The 24,803-nt window shown below is 42.7% G+C and overlaps 2 protein-coding genes across 10 annotated transcripts in view; one reads left to right on the forward strand and one right to left on the reverse strand.

Moving 5' to 3' along the window:
* The window catches only part of ralgps2 (Ral GEF with PH domain and SH3 binding motif 2), a 112,497-nt gene that overhangs the window by 28,137 nt on the left and 59,557 nt on the right, over positions 1-24,803 (reverse strand). The window lies entirely within an intron of this gene.
* On the forward strand, positions 859-23,063 carry angptl1a (angiopoietin like 1a). 2 transcript variants are annotated; one of them, XM_088599289.1, is made up of 5 exons: positions 859-1,266; positions 12,533-13,440; positions 19,291-19,484; positions 20,919-21,189; positions 21,496-23,063. In XM_088599289.1, the coding sequence occupies exons 2-5, from the start codon at positions 12,627-12,629 to the stop codon at positions 21,681-21,683; spliced, it is 1,467 nt and encodes a 488-aa protein (XP_088455415.1). In that variant the 5' UTR covers positions 859-1,266; positions 12,533-12,626; the 3' UTR covers positions 21,684-23,063. The 2 variants fall into 2 exon arrangements, with proteins under 2 accessions (XP_088455415.1, XP_088455416.1); XM_088599290.1 differs by having other exon boundaries at positions 12,567-13,440.

A 24,803-nucleotide genomic window follows, 5' to 3' on the forward strand; every position in this document is an offset into this window, starting at 1 on the left:
TGGCGCGGAGTTCTTTTGGGATGTTTCTACAGGAAAAAACGTATATACTGGAATGCAGAATGCGAGTGGAAAGAAAAGGAGCGGGGAGGAAACTAAAACAACAACAAAACTATTTGTCAAAAAAGGTCACCCATAAAAAATATTTTTTAGGACCAATTTTTTTTCTGGCATTTACATGCAAAAAATAAAAGCCTAAAAAAAGATGGGGTCACCTCCTGTGAGACTTAGTGTACAGATCCTGTAAACATCAAAGGCTGCGTCTGCTGTATGCGTTTCCCTGTTTTCACACACAAACAAATCTGCAATGGCTAACAGACCTTCACATGGAACAGAGCCATACCAAAGCCTCCTGGACTTACTGTACATGTAAAACAGCGTCTAGAAAACCTTTACAAATGAGACGTGCCTCATTTTAACATCAACCCAGTAAGGAAGGCAAGTCTTGCGAGACAGGACGAACACTTTCCAGGTGATGTTAGTGAAGCCTTATGGGATTATAAGCAATAATGGTGCCAAGCTGCGCTATAGATAAGGAAAAGGAGACGCATTCATCATTGTGTGAGGGCACGTGTGTGTGTGTGTGTGTGTGTGTGTGTGTGTGTGGAGTGTGTGGGCTCAAAGCAAGCCTGTACAGGCTGTAGCCAAGGGCTTCCAGTGGTGACCTTCCAGGAGCTTTCAGTTCTCACCCGCCCAGTAAAGAAAACAGTCCCCACAGTCTCCCTCCCTCAGCACAGGCCCTCCTTGTGAAAAACTCTTGAGGGTTTTTTTTCTTCTCCTTTCCCTCTCCGATTCTTTTTTTCTTCGAGCAGGAATTTGCGATGTGAAACTCGAGGAGGAGTTTGTTGTTTAGTCTCCTCCAGGAGCGATGTCAGAAGCGGTGACATCAGAGGTGGGCTGGACAGTTAAACCCACCCACCCTCTGCTCCCAGCCTGAGACAACACAGGAATCCCAGAAAGCCCCGGTCACTCTCCAGCACCGGCTGCTGTCCTGCACTGTGCCCAGCGCCGCGCCGCGATAAGGCCATCGCCAGGGAACAGTCACAGCCCCGCCGCAGGACAGGCACCCCTGAGAAAACCTTCACTTGGCTCTGGATTGGGGTTTTTCCACAAGCCTTGCCGATGTTGTCCTGAAACGCCGCACTCGATGGATTTGGGGACAGCATGCGACTAGCACACATGCCACTCGGGAGCAAGCTCACGCCGCCTGGAGCCGCAGACTGAAGGCGGGAGCGGACCCGACTCTTTCGGACCTGGGCTGGAGGCAAGGTGGGTGTCGGGAGAGACGTACAGTACGCTTTAGGATTCCAGGAGCTTTTAAACAGAGTCTGCGGTGCGTTAAGATTGCCTTTAAAAATGATAAAAATGGGTCGTTTCATTTAGAAAGACAGAATGTGAGTACGAAAAAAACGACCTATTCAAGAACAGACTAAACTTTCTTCTTCTTTCGGTTTCTCCAGAACCAATGGGACTTAAACAGTAGTACATAAGCTCAGTAAATCGGGGCTCCATTTATTCCACCCCGATGAACACATGTTCTTCATTGTGGCTAGAACCAGAATTAGAAGATTAATTATGTATGGTCAGTATTAAAATGAGTTTTACAACTGAAGTCACTCTTGTCTGCTCTTGAGGGAGAGAACTTTCATGACTTAAACTTTTTTAAAGTCATAGAATAAAGCTCCTAGTTTAGACAAGGGCAGCAAAAAAAAAAATCTTTTTCCTAAATGGCAGACTTCAGAACAAGCTGAATGATCCCCCCTTAAACATGTTGGGGCTTGAGACCGAAGGAGGCACTATTCTAAACAAAACTCCAGGGAGGGGACATTAGCCATAACAGACTCCTGTTGATTTTCTGAAGAATCTGAAGGAGTTTCAGGAGCACTGAGGGCCCTGTAGTGTTTTCCATGGACAATCACTGGTGACCAGATTTATTTCATGTCCTTGGGTTCACGGTAGTTTCCCCCGCAGATAATAAGTTTTTTTTTTCTGTGGCTGCCGTAGTCTTACCAGTTCTTCTCACTACAAATAGAATTTCCTTCATACAGCTCTGACGCCACAGTTTCAGAAAGTAGGTTTGTATATTTTTAAAAGCAGATTTTCATTAAGACCTTCAGGACCATAAAAAAAATGAAATCTTAATTGTGAAAAGGCGGCTGTTTTACCACAATTTCACAACCACAAATTTAACCTGACTAAACAAACCCTCCATGGAGACTGGAGACTAAAGCAAGTAACTCAAATTTGCAGTTCTATGGATAAGGTTGATAGACCTGACCTTGTCTTCTCATTCTGAATTTTACTGAGTCCACCACAAAGCCCCAACCTCCTTAGTACTATGATTACTATGATAATACTCCAACCATTATTACTACTAGCCACCACATAGCTGTATTCACAGTTAGAACTAATCAAAGCAAATGGCACTGCAGCTGTCTGTATATAACCGTGAGAAAACAAGAGGAAAACGATGGTCTTGGCAGCAGAAATGAAAAAGATTATAAATGAAGCAGTCCAGAAAAGACGTACCTGAAAAGGCTGAGTGAACTGATCTCAACGAACAACTGAAGTGCCTTTGTAGTGTTTTTACTGAAGCTTTTCAAACGCTCACTTCTTTTACTCACTTCAGACTGCAAGAGATAAGGGCTAAACAGCATACAGTATGTGCTACTTCAGATAACATCTGGCCAAGACAGCAGTCTTTGCAGACAACAATAAAACAAAGGGTATTATGATGTTAAGGTACTTTAGGAATGCTATTGCATTTGTTGTAGAAAAGATGGTGACTTAAGCTTAGTAACTAAGACCAAGAGAAGAACTGATGGGTTGAGTTTCTTTGCAGTTTCTGTGATGCTTAGTAGATGCTTCAGATGCTGTTAAAGAGAATGTTGTGAAAAGCCTGTCTGAGAAAAGAAGGTCTCTTAAATGTCCTGATAACTTAAACAGACAGCCTCGAAATCTCAAAGGCAGGTGCATCCTCACACTGATGATCGCCAGACTCCTCTATGATTCACTCCTCTGAAACTGCCATATTTTTGCAGTATGGATGACAGATTCGGAAAACTGTTCCAAAATTTGAATTATTTAACACAGTCATCCAGTAGTGGCTTAAGATACAGTGATGCAGTTAGTCAGGCAAAATAAAATCAACAAAAAAAACTCTTAGTATACTGTAATTCCAGAATAGATCCTTTTTCACTCTCATTAAGGGATGCTCTCTAAATGAAAACTGAAAGCAAGTTTACCATTTAGTGTGGCTCTGTCTAAAACAAATGCAATATGGGGACAGCCAGGACTATCTAGGTGCAGAAAAAATGCAATGGAAAATTGAACTGCTTACCCCATGGAAGGAGTTTAAAGCAGAAAAGACTGAGCGACTTCATGCATGTGTAAATGCCTAGAGCAGACTAATGTAATGCTTTGGCACTGGAGCTTGCATGCTGTACTTGATTCTATTCTTAGCACCAGTACCCACCTCATCCCCTTAAAGACAGCACTGGAGACAGTGTCTCTTCACCTCCTCCTTCCACAAGTCCAAAGGAGACAGCGCATACCCTGCTGAGAAGCTGTGTGCCTTTCAAGGGCCAGTCCAAATGTCGGGAAAGATGGAAAAAACTTGTGGGCAATAATAATGACTTTAATGCCTACAACACTGAACAGTATGTGAAAAAAACTGACTGACCACACTAATAGCACAAAAAAGTATATGGAGCCAAAAGGCATTGAATAAAATGCAAGCCCAGTCTAGGATCCATCTCATAAGTCCTCCTATTTTTCATATCAAGAGAGCAATAACAGGAGTGATGGCTGGGGAGCTTCACAGTCCACAGGCCAGGCCAGAACGGGCTCCTGACATCCAGAATACGACAGTCTCAACTACTCACCACCCGAATTGAGAGCAAGCAGGGCACAACTATTTTAGGGGATGTGACCTCCCAATTCGTTATTGTCAACAACAAGATTAATAGTATTGCCAGTATACTGGGGTATGGTACTTTTATTACTGCTTTTTAGAACTTGTATTAAAAGGCTTTATGATATAATTCACTATCTTAGCCCAGACTCCAGCACTGTGACTATGGTCCCACTGCATTAAGCAGTAGTGTATCCACTATCTGACCAAAGAGGTCTTTAAGAAGGGACACTGCTAGCCCTGTGCTTGGAAACCACTCTCCACAGCAGGCACGGAAGTGGAAATGTTTGTTTTACTGGGACGGGGATCCAGGGTGCTCCCTGTAACTGACACCTTAGGTTATTAGTGCTTTTTCCTTTCATTTCCAAATGATGAATTTCAGAATGTTTGCCCAACTCAAGACACACAGATGTCCCGGATATCACGAACACAGCCGTGAAATAAATACTGCAAACCAAAAAAAGAGAAAAGCACGTTTTCTACAAAAAGAGATGCTTTGCTGCAACATTAATGCAGTATAATGCGAGCTAATTCACAGGTCACATCTTATTTGCATTGGAAATCATTTGCAGTTTAATTAGTAAAATACATAAGCATAGCACTAGATCCTGCAGCCAGCCTAATCCAGACACAGGGGCTCAGTGAGACACCAGCAACCACAGGTCCCTCACAGCACCAGTGTGTTTATCAAAACAAACTGACGGGGAAGATGACATGACAGCGATTAATTACAGTGTGTGTTTGTGCAAATCTATTTGTGCGAGGAAATACACGTCTGCACGATTAGCAATTTCAAGAAACCAATATGAATTCATCAGAACCTTTCTAAGAAAGAAGCACTGCAAAGCCAAAAGTAATTTCTTTAGATGACTTCAACATTACTTAATCTGATGAAAGCATTTCCAGACACAGGACTTCTTTCAGTTAGATGACTATTTTATGTTCCAAAATTTGTAGATGGAAGCTGTGTTAAAATAGATGAAAAAATAAACTGAAATGTGTAGAACAATATGTCAAAGACAGGTTTGCTAATGAAAGAACAATTGAAGTTGCCATGTGTTAAAGAAACAAAAAAACCTTCCAGAGCCAGCTAATTGGAAATGTGTGTTGAAGAGTTTTAGTAGCATTCTGTAAAGAAATTAGCAACAGGTTTTAACATTTCCCTTCCAACATAAAGTACACCTTGTTATTCTAAAAAATAATACTGGAGCCATTACTGTGATCAGATACAGATAAAAAGATATCTGGTCCAAGGACCGAATGCCTTACAAAATGCAGATTATTTTAAGTAGTTCAAATAGGCAACTCTTTGATTCAGATTTGTTCCTCTTTAAACTCAGAGCTTCAAGTTATTTAATACATGACATTCAATAAAGCAATATCCTACAAACTCCTGTCGCAAGAGTAGCTGCTACCGACTAACACCAATTAAAAAATAGATAAAACAAGAAATAACTTACAACTGGATTACATTATCAACACACCGGCTCAAACATAACCAGCCTGCTTCTGAGGTCCATCAACAGCAAACTGTGACCAGAAGTCTCTGCATGACGTGACTGGCTGAGCTTGACCGGGGCTGGCTGGCTGGCTTTGCTTGGACCCTGGTATCCACAGCCTGCTATGCACCAGCCTGTCAGGCACCTAGGAGCTTGGCGTGAGAGCTGCAGCGATACGTTGAGTGCATACACAACAAGCAATTTCCAACTGGAAGATCCGAAAAGAACAAATCATTTTTAAACTTAAAATACACATCCATTAAACAAGTTACACAGGTCATGATGTAGTCTAGTGCTGCAGGTTGAGTTTTCTGTAGCTTACTGTACATCTCTATATTTATTCATCTCTCTCAGGTCCCTCAGACACCATCTCACACCTAAATCAATGGGCCGGCTTCAGGGTCTAGGTAAACTAGGCCATTGTCACTTAACAGATCAGAACTGCTCTTCTCCAAACTGTACAGGTACAGGTACAGTATACTGAAGGTATCTTTCTAGTTCAGCTACGGTCCTTCACAGAAAGCACATTATAAGAGTTCTAACTAAGTGGAGTGAGAAAGCACCTAATGTACTATACTGAGCACATTCTAATATAGTCTTGGATACTCAACAAACTGGATTTGCAGAAAATAGATACTATAGCAGACAGGACCAATTATCAGATTATCTGCGCTCTCAGTTGTCGCCAAGAGTTATTTTTTCTTCATTCCTGTGAAGAATCCATGTGTTTAGCATGAATCCGTGTTCTAGTGATTTGTCAGTCTCTCTACATGTCGCAATGTTGAGCCTACATGTCGTGACTAAAGGCAATGTGTTAGCACAGTAGCTGTATCCTCTTTGTGGAAACCAACCAAACTAAAATGGACAACAACAACAAAGGCCTTGGTTACAATTAATGGTAATTACACTTTTCCACAAAAGAGATGTACATTGCAAGTGACAACACTGCCATAATATTTAAAGCTCTTTTTTCTCAATTGCAACTCGCTGTGGCAAAGTGATTTGCCATCAGGTCGGCACCTTTTTTCATAATCAATGATGTTGCACAACTTTACAACACATGTCCAAGAATGCAGCTTCAACGACTCGCATATTTCATTTAAATCTGAACCCATTTGTTTCCACCTTTTCCCAGGGATCGTATCCATTATCATTATGTGACAACAGAGCACAGAGGCTCCAGCTCCAATTATGTTTTGTACAGTAGAGTCAAGGCTCTTCACACTAGTAATTCACAAATGCACTACTGGATCCTAATGGGACATTAAAAGAACAAAATCTATTCTGAGACACAGATTCTCACTTTCTGCACTAAATTTCAGCATCTATACATTTCCAGCCCGAAGCTTCTTTGCTGCTGGCTTTCCCAGCCCTTCATCCTGCATTTGAATTAATTAATTGCGTTAGCATGCTTGAGTTAGAAAATTAATGGATGGATGCTTAAGTATGCAATAAAGGGCCCTTCATCACAATTAGAGTGCTGAACATACACATTTACTGCCCTCCTTCACACAAAGGCTGATCTGCCTTTTAATGCATCATTTCGACTTCCCAGCACTGAAATGAGATGCACTGAGATTTAATTAAAAAAATCTTCTGAAATATTTAAACTTGCACAAAAAAGGAACTGCATCTGTGGTGGGTGTTCATTAAAAACAATGATTCTCTACATGAAATTATTAACAGGATGGTAGCGGATCACAATATAATATTAGACATAAGGCTATTTTTTAAACCAGACGTGATGAATGTTTTTTATGCGTCACGATGTTTGGACCGATTTTCTGAAAAGCTGAAGGCCAGATGTGTTGAGTAAGTCTCAGCATTAATATCAGCAGTTTCCACAGTACTAGGAGAAATGTTTGCTGTTGGGTGGCAATTACTAAACAAAACACTAATCATTCCTACCCCACACTGATGGTCACAATCCTAACTTTGATGACACATACAACATGCCTTTAACTTGGGCCCAAGAACTATGAATAGAAAGCACATTAACTGAGGAATGGACACCAATCAAAAGGACATGAGGAATGAATTACAATGAATACAATATTCAAAAGCGAGAATTCCAAAAGCCTGTTAGTTATGAACAGGTCATTTCTGTTCACTTGACATTCCTCTATACAAACCCATCTTAAGATACATCTCCTAATATTAAATGTACTAGGAATTTACAATTGCTCTTTAAAGCCAGCTCTTGCACCACAGTGGTATCTTACAGAATGCAACTTTGCTTAAATCCATGCAGCAGTTGTGAAGTTCGAGGCTCAAGACTATCCCTTTTCCGAGAGAAGACCTTGCCTTATTTCCAATTAGAGTTTTAGTCAGGACTGCGCTGACCGTGTAAGTAGGGTGGCAAATGCGCCACCCTGCATAGTTCCACCCCTCTGGTTGCCGTGATCTGGTGCTTGCAGTCTCCGGTATTCTGCACTCTATCCCCGTTATGGGCCTCGACCTCCTCAAAGACCTGCTTCCCTCTCTGATCACATCACTCCTGACCAACACCCAGCTCATCAAGCTCGTCTGCTGGTGGTCTGACCCACTGTGTACAGACCTTCACGGCTGGATAACCTTCATAACTGCAATACACATCACACCTATAGACAGTTTGGGGGGGGGGGGGGGGGAACAAACCCCTGGATTTACACTTCTGACAAACCCATAATGGCCATATGCAAATAAACAAACAAATGTTGTCTTGCATTGCAATGTCGGGCTCACCTCTGGAGCTCTTCCACTCTTTGCCCCAGAGTTTGACAAACAACCCCGGCCAGAGAACATGAGGAAGCGATGAACGACAGTGGAGAGCAGATCTTATCCGTGACAGATGGTATCCGTGTTAAGCTTTCCTTGTACACACATTTCGGGAAGCTGAGCTCAGCAGAGGTGGGGTGCAATGTGTTCCCAAGGAAATTACTTTAAATATCCTGAGGCGTGCAGAAATCTCCATCTTGCTGTTTTGAGAAACCAGACAAGTGCCACAACCACAACTCGGTGACGCTGTGGGATCATCCCGGCGGTCCAAGCCACTATTATGAGCTACATATTCCAAAATCCAAAAATAGTAAATTCAAATCATACTGTGAAAATTTTTAAATAAACTCCAGCTATTTACAAATGCACAGGGTTTTCATTGAAGCCACTGACAAAACCGAGTTAATGTAGTTAGTTCTTAGTATCTTAGGTTCATTAATCATTAGTTGTACTCCCAGCTGTCCAGTACCAGCTTACCGACTTGCAATATTCAAGGTATAGAGAACAAAACAGTTGTGCGGACCCTTTATCTCTGGTATGTGTACCGATGCAATTTCAGAGAGGTGGCATGGCATGAAGAATTATAAATATAACAACAAAATACTGTTTCATCAAGCAAAGCACACTAGCTAAGAACACACCATTCACAATTAGAGCAGTGGTAGACCAGAGATAGGGATATGTGGAGTTCAAAGCCCTGGGTGACTCAGTAAGCACTGGGCTGGTTTCCTTGCCCAGCTCTGTTGTTCAGGACATTACATTATATGACAGGCAGACAGTTGGAGTGGGAGAGGCTGACCTTTATACACCATCACAGATAACATGCTGTTAAGTGTCAGACACTCTTGAGGAAGAACGCATGTTCTTGAACTCATAGGTTCAGAACACTTACCTGTTTTGACACCAAAAAAATTGCAATCATCAGAGTTCGCTACTAAAACTCACAGGTGTTTACAGATGAATTATTTTGCCACAGAAGATGATTCTCAGCCATTTTGTGACATTTTGATATCGCATTCCTCATTGGCATTGTAGGAAACTGGACCACTTATTTGTACAGACTTAACTTTAGAGCGCAATGCTTTCTTTCAGTCTTCTGTGACAGGGATTTGACAAGCCTCATTCTGGCTCCTTTTCTGTGGTTAAGAGTTGGCTCGGACTGGGCATGCAACATCTGCTAGGAATTCTAATGGTGTTTTCTGCGCAGATACTTGTGCCAACAAGTTTGGAAAGGCCCATCAGCCTTTTGACACACTGTCTATTAACATCCATTATGCTGCCCATGCCAATTAAGCATACCATGCACCACAGCCAGAAAGAACTGCTGAAGAGAAAGTCATTACATTAAAAAAAAGGGGTTACATTCCACATTACTAATGTTCTTATGTAAAATGAGTTTGATCTAGCACACTGTTCTTTCCACAGATGTCAAAACAAGTCCAGCCAGGAGCACCGGTCCCTTGCTTTGTTCAGCGACCTGGATATCTATTGCTCTACATCATACTTTTTGGGGTTTGATTCAGATTAATAGTTAACAAGAGCACCTTTGTCTCATGAAACAGATTTTCTACAGAGCTTGTATAAAAGTTAATGGATTCAATCACAAGAACTGGCGAGAAACTAGCATTTTTGTCCCTTTACTACTCATATTAATTTTACATTGTTCAAAAGAAAAAAGTATTGCAGCAATGGAAACATTAATTTTGCATTGAAACCAAAAGGTTTGTTCTCGAGCTCCTAAACCAGAAGTCCAGTCTTAAGTGTGGATTTCCAAAAAAATTGGAACACACTTGCTCTGGAAGAGTGGAAGAGAGACAGCAATATCTTTTAGACATTCCTCAGAACTCCAGCAGGGGAAGGGAAAAAAAGTATGGTGCTGCTGAAAGACGGAGAATTTACTGTGGCAGCACATCTGACATTCTTTAATTCCTGGAAGATCCTGCGTCTCGGGGACAATGCCAAAGGAAATCTCTTATCACATTCTTGGACAGTGCAATTAAGTTCACAAATACAGCACAATATAGATTAAACACTTACTTCCAAACGACCTGACAGAAAAACACTGCCACAACCATAAAGGGATTTAAAATATTAACTCCGATTTAAATAAATTCAAACAAATTCTTCAAAACGAAAAAGCCTAAGCATTCTTAGTGTCAGATGGTACTTATGTAGTCTTGGGTTCAGCAGGGTTGAAGCAATAGTCACTTCGAGAAGCCTTCCTCTTGTAATCTGGAAGGTTGATTAACACACAAGGAGTCGACTGGTCAGGGAGAAGGAAAAGAAGGAGCATGTAGCATATTCATGGGTGAGAAGAAGTGCAAATTAGACAAAACTCCTTTCTCCAAGATACTATATTTTGACAACTGCATTTTAAGCAAACTGTAATTGAGTGTAAAAATCTGCCACACAGCACCTTAGTATGAGAACAGAAACAGGGGAGGGACTTCAACTACAGAGAGGAATGGGCGGATGTGCAAAATATTCTGAAGGTGATGGAAAGCAGACCTGACAGTTGAAGAAATGTGATCTTCAAGTTTAAAGAGGGGGATCAAAGAAGACCATGAGTGCGTGCAGTCAGAGCAGGATAAGGAGTGCAGCCTCTCTGAGGGACTCGGAAAGAATTTGGTTGCTGCAATGCATGTTCTGAATGTACCGATGCAACACTGTTTTGTTTCTTGCTAACAAAAGATGACTCTTAGACATTTGTGTCTCACCGCAAACGGAAGCTGGACAACCAGGTTGAATTCGGATTAAAACAGATCTGGGTATGAGGCACACAAATGGAAGTTTAAACTTTGCCATTGGATCAGACTCCCTAGGGAAAGCATAACAGGACTGAACATAAGAAATCTGAGACCAAAGAAAGAGAGCCTTGGCATTTGAAAATGAATCTGCCTCCTTTATAAAACAAGGCTGCAGCCAAGCCACGAGGACCAGCGCACGCGAGTTGGTGCCGTTGTACAGCAGAATATTCAATGACACCAATAATAGTAGCTATACCTGGTTAAATTCGCAAAGAACGGATACCAGCGTAAGCATAAAGTACCATAATGTGTTATGACAGACAGACTAGCCTATAGTACGCTGAGATGCAATGCCTAGCTGGAAAGACTTCAAAGAAAAACTGCTAGCTATCGTACTGTATATGCAGAGTTCATCCAGATGGGAAGGGCAAAGGTTGGTTTGTGGTCTGCAGTTAGAGAGTGCTTTAGGATAAAGAGGATTTCCTTAAAAACATCAGTGAAAAGCTTTTTTTATATATATACACACACACGTGACTTGCCCATGACTCAACCCACTCAGGTTCTATAAGACTCAAAAAGAAAGTCAAAGCAGGGAGAATTGGACTCTGGCCTTCTGTAGTATCCAAATCAGTTTGTACTAGGCTCAGTTTTCTTTGCTATTCCTGGAAATATGTCAGGATACAAGCCTGCTTTTCCTTCTTCACTGCAGATCAAGGCAGCCCAACCACACCTTCCTTACTGCTTCATTACCTACAAGACCGCTCTGAATGTGGTGAGAACGTAACAGTACATCTCTCGCATTATGCTTACACTGACTGATATAACAGCCCCACACTTACAAAGGAGTTGTGTTTGAAAAGTGAGTTTATAAGTTTAGAACTTGAAAACCATTTTCTCAATACAAACGGTGGTGAGCTTCCCAGTCTAGACCACAAAACTCTACTTAATTCATAATATAGCTGAAACATTGTTAATCTGCAATGAAAAATAATAGATGATGCCATGTTTTTCTGTGTGATATGGTTGATGGATTCTGATCCCCACTTAGAGCAACTTAAAGCACCAAGCACCTACCCAATCTGTGACGGCAGCTATCCCGTCTCCAAAAGCTTTAGGCTGTCACTTTCGCTGTAAAGCTAATCCTTTTCCTTTTCCATGATCATCCATATGTCAGCGTCACGATCAGTCAGTTAGGATCATCTTTTGTTTCACAAACAGAATGAATGCTCATTGGTCTTACTTGGAAGGTCACAGACGAGCAATGGACAGCACATGTGCTCCTGCAAGTAGGTCCCAAGATGGTGACTTGTTCACATGTGGCATGGTGCTTGTATGCACAGAGTTATTAACATAATATCTCATGGAGTTTCTTATGTGTGATGTTCTGATGTTTGTGTGCTGGACACTCATAACTGAGCAATGCATGTATATCAAGCAGCCCTAATTATCCATATTAATCCTTAAAATCACTCTTTTTAACTGGTTTTAAAAGCAATGCACACAGAATATAAAAGCAGTTCAATTCACGACCTTTTAAGTGAGGAATGGGTTTGGGAGAATAACCGGAAGCCCCCTGAAACACTGCACAGTTACAACTTATCAACATACTGTCTCCGCAGGGACTGAGGCTTACCAGTGTCATCTCCATTCCAGGCTTCGAGGACCTGAAATCAGCTCCCCTAAAGACGGCAGCGGAAGGCCTAAAGGGAAGCAATGAGGGTGGCGGCATGGAGTGTGTGTGCCACGTTGTGTCTGCTGACCTGGGGGGAGTGCCGGAGAGGGGCGTCGCCCTCACAGACTAGCGCAGCATCACGCAGGAGAAGCGCGCGGGCGGCCGAGGACGACGCCAACAGGAAGTGCTCCTACACCTTCCTCATCCCCCAGCAGAAGATCACCGGGCCCATCTGCGCCCACTCCACCGGCCCAGAGCCCGACAAGGATCGGGTGACGCGCATGGACCTGGCGGACGTGAAGGAGGTGCTGTCCAAGCAGCGGCGGGAGATCGAGACCCTGCAGCTGGTGGTGGACGTGGACGGCAACATGGTGAACGAAATGAAACTGCTGAGGAAGGAGAGCCGCAACATGAACTCGCGCGTCACCCAGCTCTACATGCAGCTGCTGCACGAGATCATCCGCAAGAGGGACAACTCCCTGGAGATCGCACAGCTGGAGAACCGCATCCTCAACGTCACCTCCGAGATGCTGCGCCTCGCCAGCCGCTACAAGGAGCTCGAGCTGCGCTACTCGGCGCTGGCTGGGCTGGTCAACAACCAGTCGGTGCTCATCACCATGCTGGAAGAGCAGTGCCTGCGCACCTTCACTCGCCAGGACCTGCCTGCCATGCCACCGCTGGTGCAAGTGGTGCCCCAGAACATCCCCATCAACAACCGCTACACCAGCAGCAACGAGATCCAGAGGGATCCCAATCGGGCCTTCCCTCGGGACAGGGGGGTGCGCATGGACGCCTCACCCACTTCCAGCCCGCTGGGGATCCCCCCCGTACCCATAGGCACACTCAGCTCAGACGGTAAGACATGACATGCGGATGCTAACAAAACTCCACATTGTGGAAGACAGCAGCTGTCTAATAACTGTACACACTTACGGTATTTAAACATTTAAAAGACACAGGAATCCAAGGTAATGTAAACATATAGATTAAGAAGTGGTTAACAAAATAAGAGCAAATGTAGAAATAATGAAAAGTAATGGTGTACCACAGGGATCTGTTTTAGGTCTGTTGCTTAATGAGTCTAAGTGATTTCAATTCTGGTGTAGTAATTCACAGATGATAGAAAAATAGGGGATATGGTAAACATGCAGCAGCTGGGAAAACACAAAAAAATCCAAGGCCTGGCCAGACAACTGGTAAATAAAACTGAACACCGCTAAGCACTAATCTGCCCATGCAGCATGCATCTTACACATCACAAAGCAGGAAGATGGGGATCTGGGAGAATGTGTGGGGAAGGAATAAAAATGTTTGGAACACATGGGTATATAGCAAAATGTGCACAATTTGAATTACAGGAGTTTAAATCAAGCTTTACAACAGTAAGTTCTCATTTAGGAAATTGTCTTCCGTTTAGGTCATGATACCACAAAGAAATTATAACCTTAAATGAGTTCAAAGAAGAGGAATAATTCTGATTCCTGGTTTCAGGGAATTGTCATTTAACCAGGAGACAGGTTAAGGGAGCTGTTTTGTTTTGATACCGTCTAGAGCAAATGAAATTGAGAGAAGTTTTAATCCAAGTGCAAACAAATACTAAAGAGTATAGACAAAATTAGCCAAAGGACTATTTCAGGCTAACATGGCTCATAGCTAGAAACTAAATGGGATTTAATTTAGGATTTTGAAGTGGATGTTTTCTACACAAAGAGTTGTAGGTTTGTGGAACAGATTTCCCAACAGGAGGTTGAGGCCCAGACTTAGGGATCATTCAAGAAACAGCTGGGCAGAGTTTAAAATTAAACTACAGTACTAAACTAACACAAAAAAAAGCCAGGCCAAATGAACAGCCTCCTCTCTCTATCTGCTCAAAGTGAATAATAATAATAATGACAAAAACACATCCAGAGAAATGAATTGGTAGTTCCATAAAACTGTTTTCCTTTAGTTATTGGTGTTTACATTCAAAACATAGGACTCTTGGTGTCAGACCTGAAGAATTACCATATAACAGTCATAACACATGATATACTATGAGAAGCATCAGCACTTTTCCTTGCTGAAGGGAAGCTGATGATAAGTGAAAGCTGAGCTACAGTATGGAATGATGCGATACATTGTTCAGCAGATGTAAAGAAGCTCTGACCACCTAATCACTCACTCCATCATCGCAATTTTACCTTCTGTAAGACTCCAAAGAAAACAATTGGACTGTTTTGGATGAAAGCCCAGGCTTGTTCAATGACCTCCAGACAATTTCATCTGGAAAGGCACTCTAGGAAAACAGAAGTTGATCTTGAATGTAGTTCACTAGCAATAGAAACGATGTTCTTCTGTAAAAGCTGAAAAAAAATAACCTAACTACCTTAAAACAGCAAAAATAGTTCCGTAAACACATTCTGGAAAAATCATAAAGGTATTAAACATAACTGGAAAGATAAATGAAAAAAGTTTAGACTTACAGTATTTCTGAATTAGTTTTTACCTGAACCAGCACCTTCACTGGAAGAACACTTATTGCCTAGGAAGGACTGGGTTTTACATTAGGCCCCTAATCCTCAGTTTAAACTGTCACTGTTTAGAGACTCTAAACAGCTCCATACTGTATGCTCTCACCCTCAGTGTGGCTAAAACCTTTAGAGGAAAGAGCCACTCATTAAATGTCTCCTCCTTTTTCTCTGGGAAAAAAAAAACTTTGCAAACAGAATTCCCCCCCTAAAACTGGGAATCCCATTCTGTAATCAAGCCTTGTCTAAACTACACATTTTCAGCACTGGAATAGCATCAAGCCGCATAAACAAAAAAGAAGTGGCTCATCTAATCCAGGCAGTCATCTTATTTTCATTACTAAGAGACAAACAGCGTAGAGGGACCTTCATCTTTCCCAAGAGAGAGGCGCGCTCATAGGCCTGGGAATGTCCTCTGAGCACTGCATGTACATAATCTGACCATGTACATGCAGTACATAAAAATTGCCAATGTTAAAATACTGAGAAACAGGAAAAGATTTAACTGCTTTGCTTGATTTAGATAATATCCAAATTCAGCCTAAGTAGATATCAGTCTCACTCAGTTTAAAAGACAGTGCCGTTAGCCCACTTTACTGAGATCTGAAGATAAATTCTTGATCCTACTATACCATTAACTAATCTTCTAATGGCAAGGAATATGTAAATTGTACAGCAGATGGATACATTAATGGTTTTACAAGCTGCAGCAGCACATTTTGTACTGACAAAGCAGAAGGGTACAGTATATACAGTATTACGCAAAACACATTCCTTAGAAATACAAGCTTTTAACTTAGTTTTCTAGCATTGATGTAAAACTCATTCTAAAACACATTTAAGTCTGTTTACAAAATCAGTTTATGAAATGTATAAAAAGACATTTATGAAATAATTCATAAATAGATGATAAATTCATTAAATAGGTCAGTAGTAAAATATTTCATATTTTCCCCCTTTTCTTTTTTTGGCATATCGATTTTTAAATTGTGTTTCCAGTGTGTTACTGGAGCAGAACATGTATACCAAATGTTCTGTGATACAATTTGTAGTTTAAGACTGTTGGATTCTCCAGTTTTCCTGAAAATTAACTCTGAAAATGGGTATTCCCATATGGCTCCAATAGGATTCATGTGGGCAGTCCCATATGGCATCAATCAGGATTATGTGGCCATTCAATTGCTTTTACCCAAGCAACTTTGGTTTCTAAATGTTTAAACTGCAGTAGCACTATACATTGCTGAAAAAACATTCAAGTGAGAAAACAAAAGCCATCTAAGCTTTTCATTTTATTTTGACCCCAAATGCCATTTAATGCAAATTTATTCAAAAGAAACATGGAATGCCTAACATCTTGTGTGGATTTACATACAGCAGATAGATTTATGTATTTATCCTATTATATATCCTGCTGCACAAAGTCTGAACTGGAACAAATTGCTATGAAATGTGAGCCTGATTTCTTATTCTGTTGTACACCATCTCTCTGGAATGCAGAAACATTGGAATTATCTAAATCTTCACAAACATCATAGTTATTCTAAAATGAAGGGCTTTTAAAGTGACTTCCATTTCGTGGCATGAAAATACTCAGGTTAAAGCAGGTTATCATGTCATCTGAAAACATTCCCTTTGACCATTATTTATATACACAAGCACAATGTGTATTACAGATACACCTGCAGTGTCTTTTGGAATCTTGTGTCTCCTTGGAATCTGAGATTGAATGCTAAAGATTTGGAATTTCCACAAAATGTAAGGACACCAAAGAAAATCTGAATTAAATCTGTGCAGAAGGCCCCCAAATTCAGAGAGAAAAAAGTAATAATTTACTGGTTCTGACAAGTTAGCAGAAGGGAGGATAAAACTGAATGCGGCAACACTAGGGCAACCTTTCCTAAAACACTGCTATCTTTGTCTTCTAAATTCTTGTATTGCTCATGAGGTCAGAAAGGACAGCTCTTACACTACCAAACACATACAGCAAACAAAGTTCCCTGCTCTTATGAGCCACTCCCACTTGCTCACTGAGACAGGCCACTCCCACCTGACCCCAGGGAGGGGCCACTCCCACCTGGTCACTGAGACAGGCCACTCCCATCTGACCCCAGGGAGGGGCCACTCCCACCTGGTCACTGAGACAGGCCACTCCCATCTGACCCCAGGGAAGAGACACTCCCATCTGGTCACCGTTAGGCCACACCCACCTGACCCCAGGGAGGGACCACTCCCCCCTGGCCACTGAGACAGACCACTCCCACTTGGTCACTGAGAAAGGTCACTCCACCTGATCCAGGGAGGGGCCACTCCCTTCATCCTCACATCTGTCAGGTCAGTCCTCATTCGGACTTCTTGACCGAGACAAATGCCAGCCAGTGACTGCATTTATGAGGGCCAATAAACAAATTTCAGCATAAACCCAGCTGTGGTTAGAGTTCAGCGATGTGGGATTGGAGAAGGCCTTTAATCTATAGAACAATTTGTAAAATAACAATTTCCAGCTGTTAGTCCTCTGTTGTAAACTTCATTCATTGCTGAAGTTTGGTCGTATCCTTACTCCAATAAGGCTTCAACAATGCATTGCCCCCACTGTGCTTCCCTGTGGAGGCAACAATAGCCTGGAGGAGGCACTGGTCCAATGGCCAGAGTCTTTGCTGAGATCATGAAAGCCTTGAGAGCCAGAAGCATTCTGGGTTGCACACAGCTGGCACGGAAGGTTTCAGTTCCTGGCTCGTGGCTGTGTTAATATCCCAAAGGAAGGTGCAGCATTTCCCAACGAAAATAGAAACTAATACAGCCTGATGCCGGAGCTACAGGATCAACACTTACTCTCCTCCTGCTAAAGTACCTCAGCTGCGAGCTCCCAAGGCCCAGGGGACTGGGGGTTTATGATATATTAAAACGGAATGGAAACCATATTCAGGAAAAAAGACCCCACAGTCTGTTACGGAGCCACTGGAAAAGCCAGTTCAGAATACGTCCTACTCATGTCAGATGTCACTACTGTGAGGTACAGTTATACAAGAAATGGTGCAGCAGCACATGAAAGTTCCTGTTTGCCCCATGAAAGAATCTTGAGTCCTAAACTGTAACACCAAGCCTACATAGAAATAACTAAGTGCCTGACTGATAAAAACTTTTTTTTTTAAATCGAAGCAGCCTATACATTTTTTTTTGCATCATTTAGAATTCCTGACACTTTCCATTAGTCTGTAACCAAGAAAAACAGGTTAGGTGTTCTCGTAACGCAGTGAGTGCAACAGCAGAAAATCAGTCCCTGGTGCAATGCTGGTACACAAATCAGCGACTGATCCTTTTTACGTCTTTCTTTCCTCAAACCATTCCCGGACATTCATTTCGAGATAAGAGGGCTAAGAAGCTGGAATAAATTAAGAAATCATAATTAAAATAATACTTTGCAAATAGGTTTCAAATGTCTGGACGAACTATTACAGCCGCAGCTGAATCAACCCCCCCATCTGACAAAGGCGTTTTTTTCTGAAGCTTAGAGGTTGCCATGCGAGGGGTTTCAAGAGATTTTTAAAGCAAAACCTTTAAAGTCAAATTGAAAAGAAACGTGTTTCATGGCAATACTGCTGCCCTGAAACTTGATTTTTATAAAAGTGTGCCATGTATAAGAATGGTGTCTCAGTGTCCAACCACTGTAAGAACTCGCCTACAACCACTGTTCTCTCCCTGTCAAGAACGTCAAGAGTTACAGTCTCTCGCAAGTTCAAATATCAAGACCTTTGTAAGGTATTCCTAAGCTATCTTTACATGGTGAAAGGAAACGAGCAGCTTTTAATTAAACACTGCGGATAAAAGGAGTTATTTCTAGCAATATTACGCTCCAAAGAAACGTCAGTATATGGAAACATTTCGGTTCTCATTAATGGTCTTTATGCATATTTGTAAGTGAGCTTGTATGAAGAATCCAAGGTATACAAATATAATCTCTTCTCAAAAGACGTTTCAATTATATTTAAACACAAGACCATCTGGGGTGACACATTCTTAGTGAATGAACCAATGCGAAATGGAAACATCTCTGTTCTCCGGAATGCCACCTGAGCTCAGTGTTTGCTAACCCCCGTTCACTGGGCCTGCGGGAGGGGGGACAGGGGCTCCGGCAGGAGGCAGGGCCTGGCCTGGCCTGGCCTGACTGACGGAGGCCCGCGCGCTCTCTGTGTGCCTGCAGGGCCGTTCCGAGACTGTTACCAGGTGCGACAGGCAGGCCACAGCACCAGCGGGATCTACCTGCTGAAGCCGGACGGCAGCGACAGGCTGATGCAGGTGTGGTGCGAGCACGGCCTGGACAATGGCGGCTGGACCGTCATCCAGCGCAGGAAAGACGGCTCCGTCAACTTCTTCAGGAACTGGGACAATTACAAGGTAGGGCAGAACGAGCCGCAGGGCACGTCTCTCACACCGGTCGGCTCCAGTCCAGCGTTCTCACTGGGTCCGAGTCGGCATTTCTGAACCTGGAACACCCTCGTCTTGGCCGTTAACACAAAGGGCAAATCCTAAAAAGAACCCGATGGCTTTTGATCTATAAGTGTCTGCACATACTAAAACGGTTTGCCTCAGGTTCTACACACGGCCAAAAATCATACTCGGATACATGCATAACCTCAAATCCCCCGTGGCTAACAATCCAGGGCAATGTAATCACATGGAAGCCGCGCGGTTCGGAAGGAGAAAGCTGGCAGAAAGTACCTTTCTGATCCAGGTGACTGCAAACCTTGACAGACGTATGGGCAGCATTAGAGGGGTCGTTAACTGTAGACTGCGGTGGTCACGGTGGGATTTTCATAACACCCACAAAAAACCTTACTCCCAAACACACAGGCCCAGCAGCCCCCGACCCAAAACACAGATCTAACTGGGACGCCAGCCTTGCCAGTTCAAGTCTGCGTAACAGGCTTCCGAATCTGCAGAAAGTATTCAATTTCTCCCACAGTGGCAGGATGACAACACAGCCCCAAACGGAAAGCCAAAAACAACATGACCATTCCTCCTTCCGACAGGGTCTTACTAAACCGCAGTCAAAACTGTAATTAAGCAGCTGATTGGGATGCCCGACAGCAACTTGCAATGTATCACTAAAAGCATAAAATGGACAGGCTGTAAATCTCAGGAAATAAATGCAAAAACCCCAGGTCTCCTTTTGAATTTTTTGTCACAAGAAATGTTTTGGCAGTTTAAATAAGAACGGTGCACAAAAACTTAATCTGTGTCTAAATCAGCATTTTACTGAACAAGTCAGGTTTATCAACTTGTAATACAATAAGTGTTTTTATCTGAGCAGAAGAACGTTTTGCACAGTAGCCAGCGAGGAACCAGCCAGCAGATGACTTCAAATTTCCAAAAGAACCAACTCAGTCCTTGCATTTTACTTTCTAGAGTGACTTCACTATTTACTTTCAGCTCAACTGTCCAATTTGTAACCGTATACTGACGGGAACCTGACAAATCGTAATTTTGTTGAATTAAACATCCAAAATTCCACTGCTTATTGGTGAATGTAAATCAAAGATCCTGTTCCACAGGAAGGCTCTCTTTCGAGTCCACAAAAATTGCTCACCCTAACACTAAGAAAGGTGTTCCAGTTCTCTTTAGTCTTTCCACACATCAAGCTGTGGTGTCCCTGCATGTCGTCTTTAATCAGTGTATGAAATACATTTGATTATATTCTGAATTTCTGTGTGCTTTTTCTGGCTTTCTTTGAGTTGTACAAATTAGTAAGCAGTCTGCTAAGAAACCTCCCGGTGATGTCTTTGTCTTTTCTCCATAAGGAGATACTTTCTGACTCATCTGTCCTTTCAGAAAGGGTTCGGCAACATTGACAACGAGTACTGGCTGGGCCTGGAGCACATCTACAACCTGGGGAAGCAGGGGGACTACAGGCTGCTGATCGAGATGGAGGACTGGCTGGGGAAGAAGGTGTATGCTGAATACAGCAGCTTCCGCTTGGAGCCGGAGAGCGAGTTCTACCGCCTGCGCCTGGGCACCTACCAGGGTAACGCCGGCGACTCCTTCAGCAGCCACAACGGCAAACAATTCACCACGCTGGATCGTGACAAGGATGTCTTCTCAGGTACGGCCTCCCTGTCTCTTCCCTCTGTGAGGATACTAGGAAAACGGGCCTGATCCACACACTTCTCTGCATTCCTCCAATGTCAAAATCACAATAACTCCAGAGAACATATTTCTGTCTTATGCATCACTGATGAGTATAGTAGCCTTTTCCAAAGTGAACAAATGATCACAACTTCCTATTTGGTTAGGCCTCTCTTCAAAACAAACATCTTATATTGCAAAATCTAAGGCTTGATCAAGTACTTAGCTCTGTGTTGAAGAGGCATGTTTCTCTCTTGGATACTGACCCCTTCCTGTTCTGCAGGTAACTGCGCTCATTTCCACAAAGGGGGATGGTGGTACAATGCGTGCGGCCAGACCAATTTGAATGGCGTGTGGTACAGCGGGGGGATCTACCGTAGCAAGTTTCAGGACGGCATCTTCTGGGCCGACTACGGGGGTGGGTTCTACTCCCTGAAGGCCGTGAGAATGATGATCCGGCCCATCGACTGAAGACATCCTGGGCCCACAATACCAACAGATGCACCCAATGCTTTTTCCTGCCCCTGCCCCTCTCCAAATGCTCATTGTATATAACGCAGAAACTTCACAAATCTCTTCAGTGAATAGTGTACTGTATATGCAGCTCAAGGTCCAGTGACTGTTTGTAAGGAATACTTTTGTCAGGATGGAGTGCCTGATTGCTATCCCTAACCTCTCACCCCTGAGAAAAACCATCCCACCCCTCTGCTGTATCTGGAAAAGATGACCTTTTACTGAGGATCTCTCAGTCGTCCTGCAACAGGACTGCAAGTAAGAATTGTATCCAGATGCAGACCGATAGCAGTTTCCAGCCTTAGATCTTCACACAGCAATACCTGATAATTAATATCCATCTGTTCTCAAAACTACAAATCAGAACTGCAAAATGTCAAGGTTTTTAGGAAAGTCTATGAAGGGCACTTGACTAATGCAAACAAGATTTTGAGGATGATCTGCTCATGGCTTCTGACCCCCAACAAGCCAGTCAAACAGTGTGAAAAGGTCAAGCAGGTAGAGAAGGACCAAGTATTACAAAACGGAGTGTAAACTCAAGAAAAGCAAAGGGGAAAGACCAGCATCCCTAGGTACTGAAGCAGGAGTATCAGCATACCAGGAGTGCCAGATCGTTCGGGGCTTGAACAATCCCTGCTGTGTGGGGCGCAGAGGGGTGGGGCAGTGCAGGTGGAACCCTTTGGACTATTACAGCAATGCTGGGGGTGTGCCACACGCACCTTCCTGAGCCCCTCCACTTACTGCTGCCCTTGCCAGAGCCTCCAGGGGGGACCCAGACGAGCACACGCAGGCATGAGCTGCCGCTGGTACTGTCCAGAAACACAAAGCCTAACATTCATAATATGCTATATGCAGATGTGAAGGAAATCAATGCATTTGTACCACAAGAGGCCTTCAAAAGGTACTGTACATAGTGAAGGTATTTTTAAGGCACAAAATATAAATATTCCAAGAAAAGTGTCTGTGCTGTCCAAGAAGCTTGGCTTGCCGTGGTATGTAAATATATTTGGCCTTATCTTTAAAACTATTTAAGAGGTCTGATGTGCTTCAGCTAAATGCAAACCCCACGCCAACTACTCTCCCTCCCCCAACGTCACCCCCTCTCCAAACTCTCAGCAATTATTTATCAAATTATTTAAAAGGGATATAGTCCTGTTCTTCTATTCTGGTGGGGATGTAAATTATGTACATGCGATTTACCGGCAGTTGTATATTCCAACCAGCTAGCTCAGCCACTCTTCTATCAAGTCAAACATATCAGACAGGAGATGGAGCCCCGACTCAGCTCTGCCACCTACAGTACTACCACGAGACGCAAAATAAAACTATTTTTAAATACCTTCCTATTTAAAAGAGTCCTCATTACTTTCCATTACGAACAGAGCACAGCGCAAGCCTCAACAGTCCACAGCAAACAGACAGGGTGACATTTAACGGCATGTAATATTAATTGCATTAGCTAGTCCATATGTATGCTTGCAGATGTTGCGTTTTATATTTTAATAAGTACATGTGACCCTGTGTCTTCATGTTTAAAGAATTCGGGCTGCCAGCAAAAAAAAAAAGTATATGCTTTGTCCTAGAAGTGTTCATGTTTAAAAAATGCAGACAGATGAGAAATATGCGGCTTTGCCAAAACAAGGCAATGTGGGAGACAATGAGAAACACATTGCGGTAATCTAGACAAGCAGAGAGCGAATGAGTGAAGCACCTCTCCAGTAGAGGCGGCCCGCACTTTCAGGCACTTCCAGAAAATACCAGGAATGACACTGAGACTCAAGTTTTCTGTTTTCTGTCAAGACAAGCTTCCTGAAGACCGTAATCAAAGAGGACATGTGTCCCATCCTAGGGCATATAATCTGATTGTCCCCCAAGTGGAAGAGGACAAGCCCTTTTATGGACTTATTAAGCCACTGGATCTGCAGAGAAAAAAAACCAACCTTGTTTAATCAGAAGTCAGCAGACAAAGTATCATCTTCATACTTCATATAGCCCACTCCACGGTATAGAGACAGTATGGAAAGTTGTTTGACCATGCTTATTAAAATCTTCAGTGCAAGGCAGTGTTAAAAGTCAATCTAGAAGGATAGCTTCAAGCAGTTTAGATCAAACAAACCGGCCTTAGAATCATGCCCTAAAAAACTTCAGACCATTATCCCGTGACTTCCTTGTAAAAATGTGTTAATTGTCTATTTGAAGCATGCCAGCAGATGCAAGAATAGTTACAAATGAGAAGGCTATTCGGCCCAAATAGCTTGTTTAGTAACTAGCCTGTGCCATGACCCCCCCCTGCCTTTTGAATAAAGAAGTGCCTTCTGTTCTTGGTTTTGAAAGCAAATGCACAAAGTTCCCATTGGTGTCCTCTGGTTCGTGTTTCTCTTCTCAGTCTGAATGGATGACAGAAGAGCGGGAAAGTTCCCACACCTTGATGATCAATTTGCAGAGACACCCCGAGACTGAGAGTATATACAAACTGAACCTACTAAGGTCCTTTCACACGCCTCTATGCACTCCGAACCAGGGACATTTAAAAGGTACTAGTTTGTCAAAGTTTCAAGTTCCAGGCAAATCTACATGTGCTGAGAAACCGCTCACTAAGTTAATCACTACTTGGACGCCCGGTCATAAAGTATGTGAGTTATGAGGTGATAAGGAGAAGTATTTGATATTGTTTTTCTTATCTGTCCAATACAGAACTTGTGGCTCATGGAAAAACTACGCTTGACACAGTTATCTTTTTTTTAATGTTCCTTTCCCCAGCTCTACCCACAATGCACACAGCCAGCTCCAGGCATATCAATGTAATTTTTGTTCAATTTACATTGTATAACGATCTTTTTGACAGCACCGCTTTGCTGTACAGAAACCAGTTTTCACATACGTGCTGTTAAGTTACTTTATTTTTTTCCAAGCCGTTTCTCTTGCACATTACACAGCAAGATTCTGTTAAATGATGAATAGGTCCCATTTAATTCGGACAAACAGTCCTCCAGTAATGCGATACTCCGGCAATCCCTAGCTAATGGAAACTGAAATACCAGAATGAAGCTGGGATTTGGCTTGTTTAATGGGAACACT

Source organism: Lepisosteus platostomus, chromosome 11 (genome assembly GCF_059453375.1).
Source record: "Lepisosteus platostomus isolate fLepPlt1 chromosome 11, fLepPlt1.hap1, whole genome shotgun sequence".
NCBI classification, from domain to species: domain Eukaryota; kingdom Metazoa; phylum Chordata; class Actinopteri; order Semionotiformes; family Lepisosteidae; genus Lepisosteus; species Lepisosteus platostomus.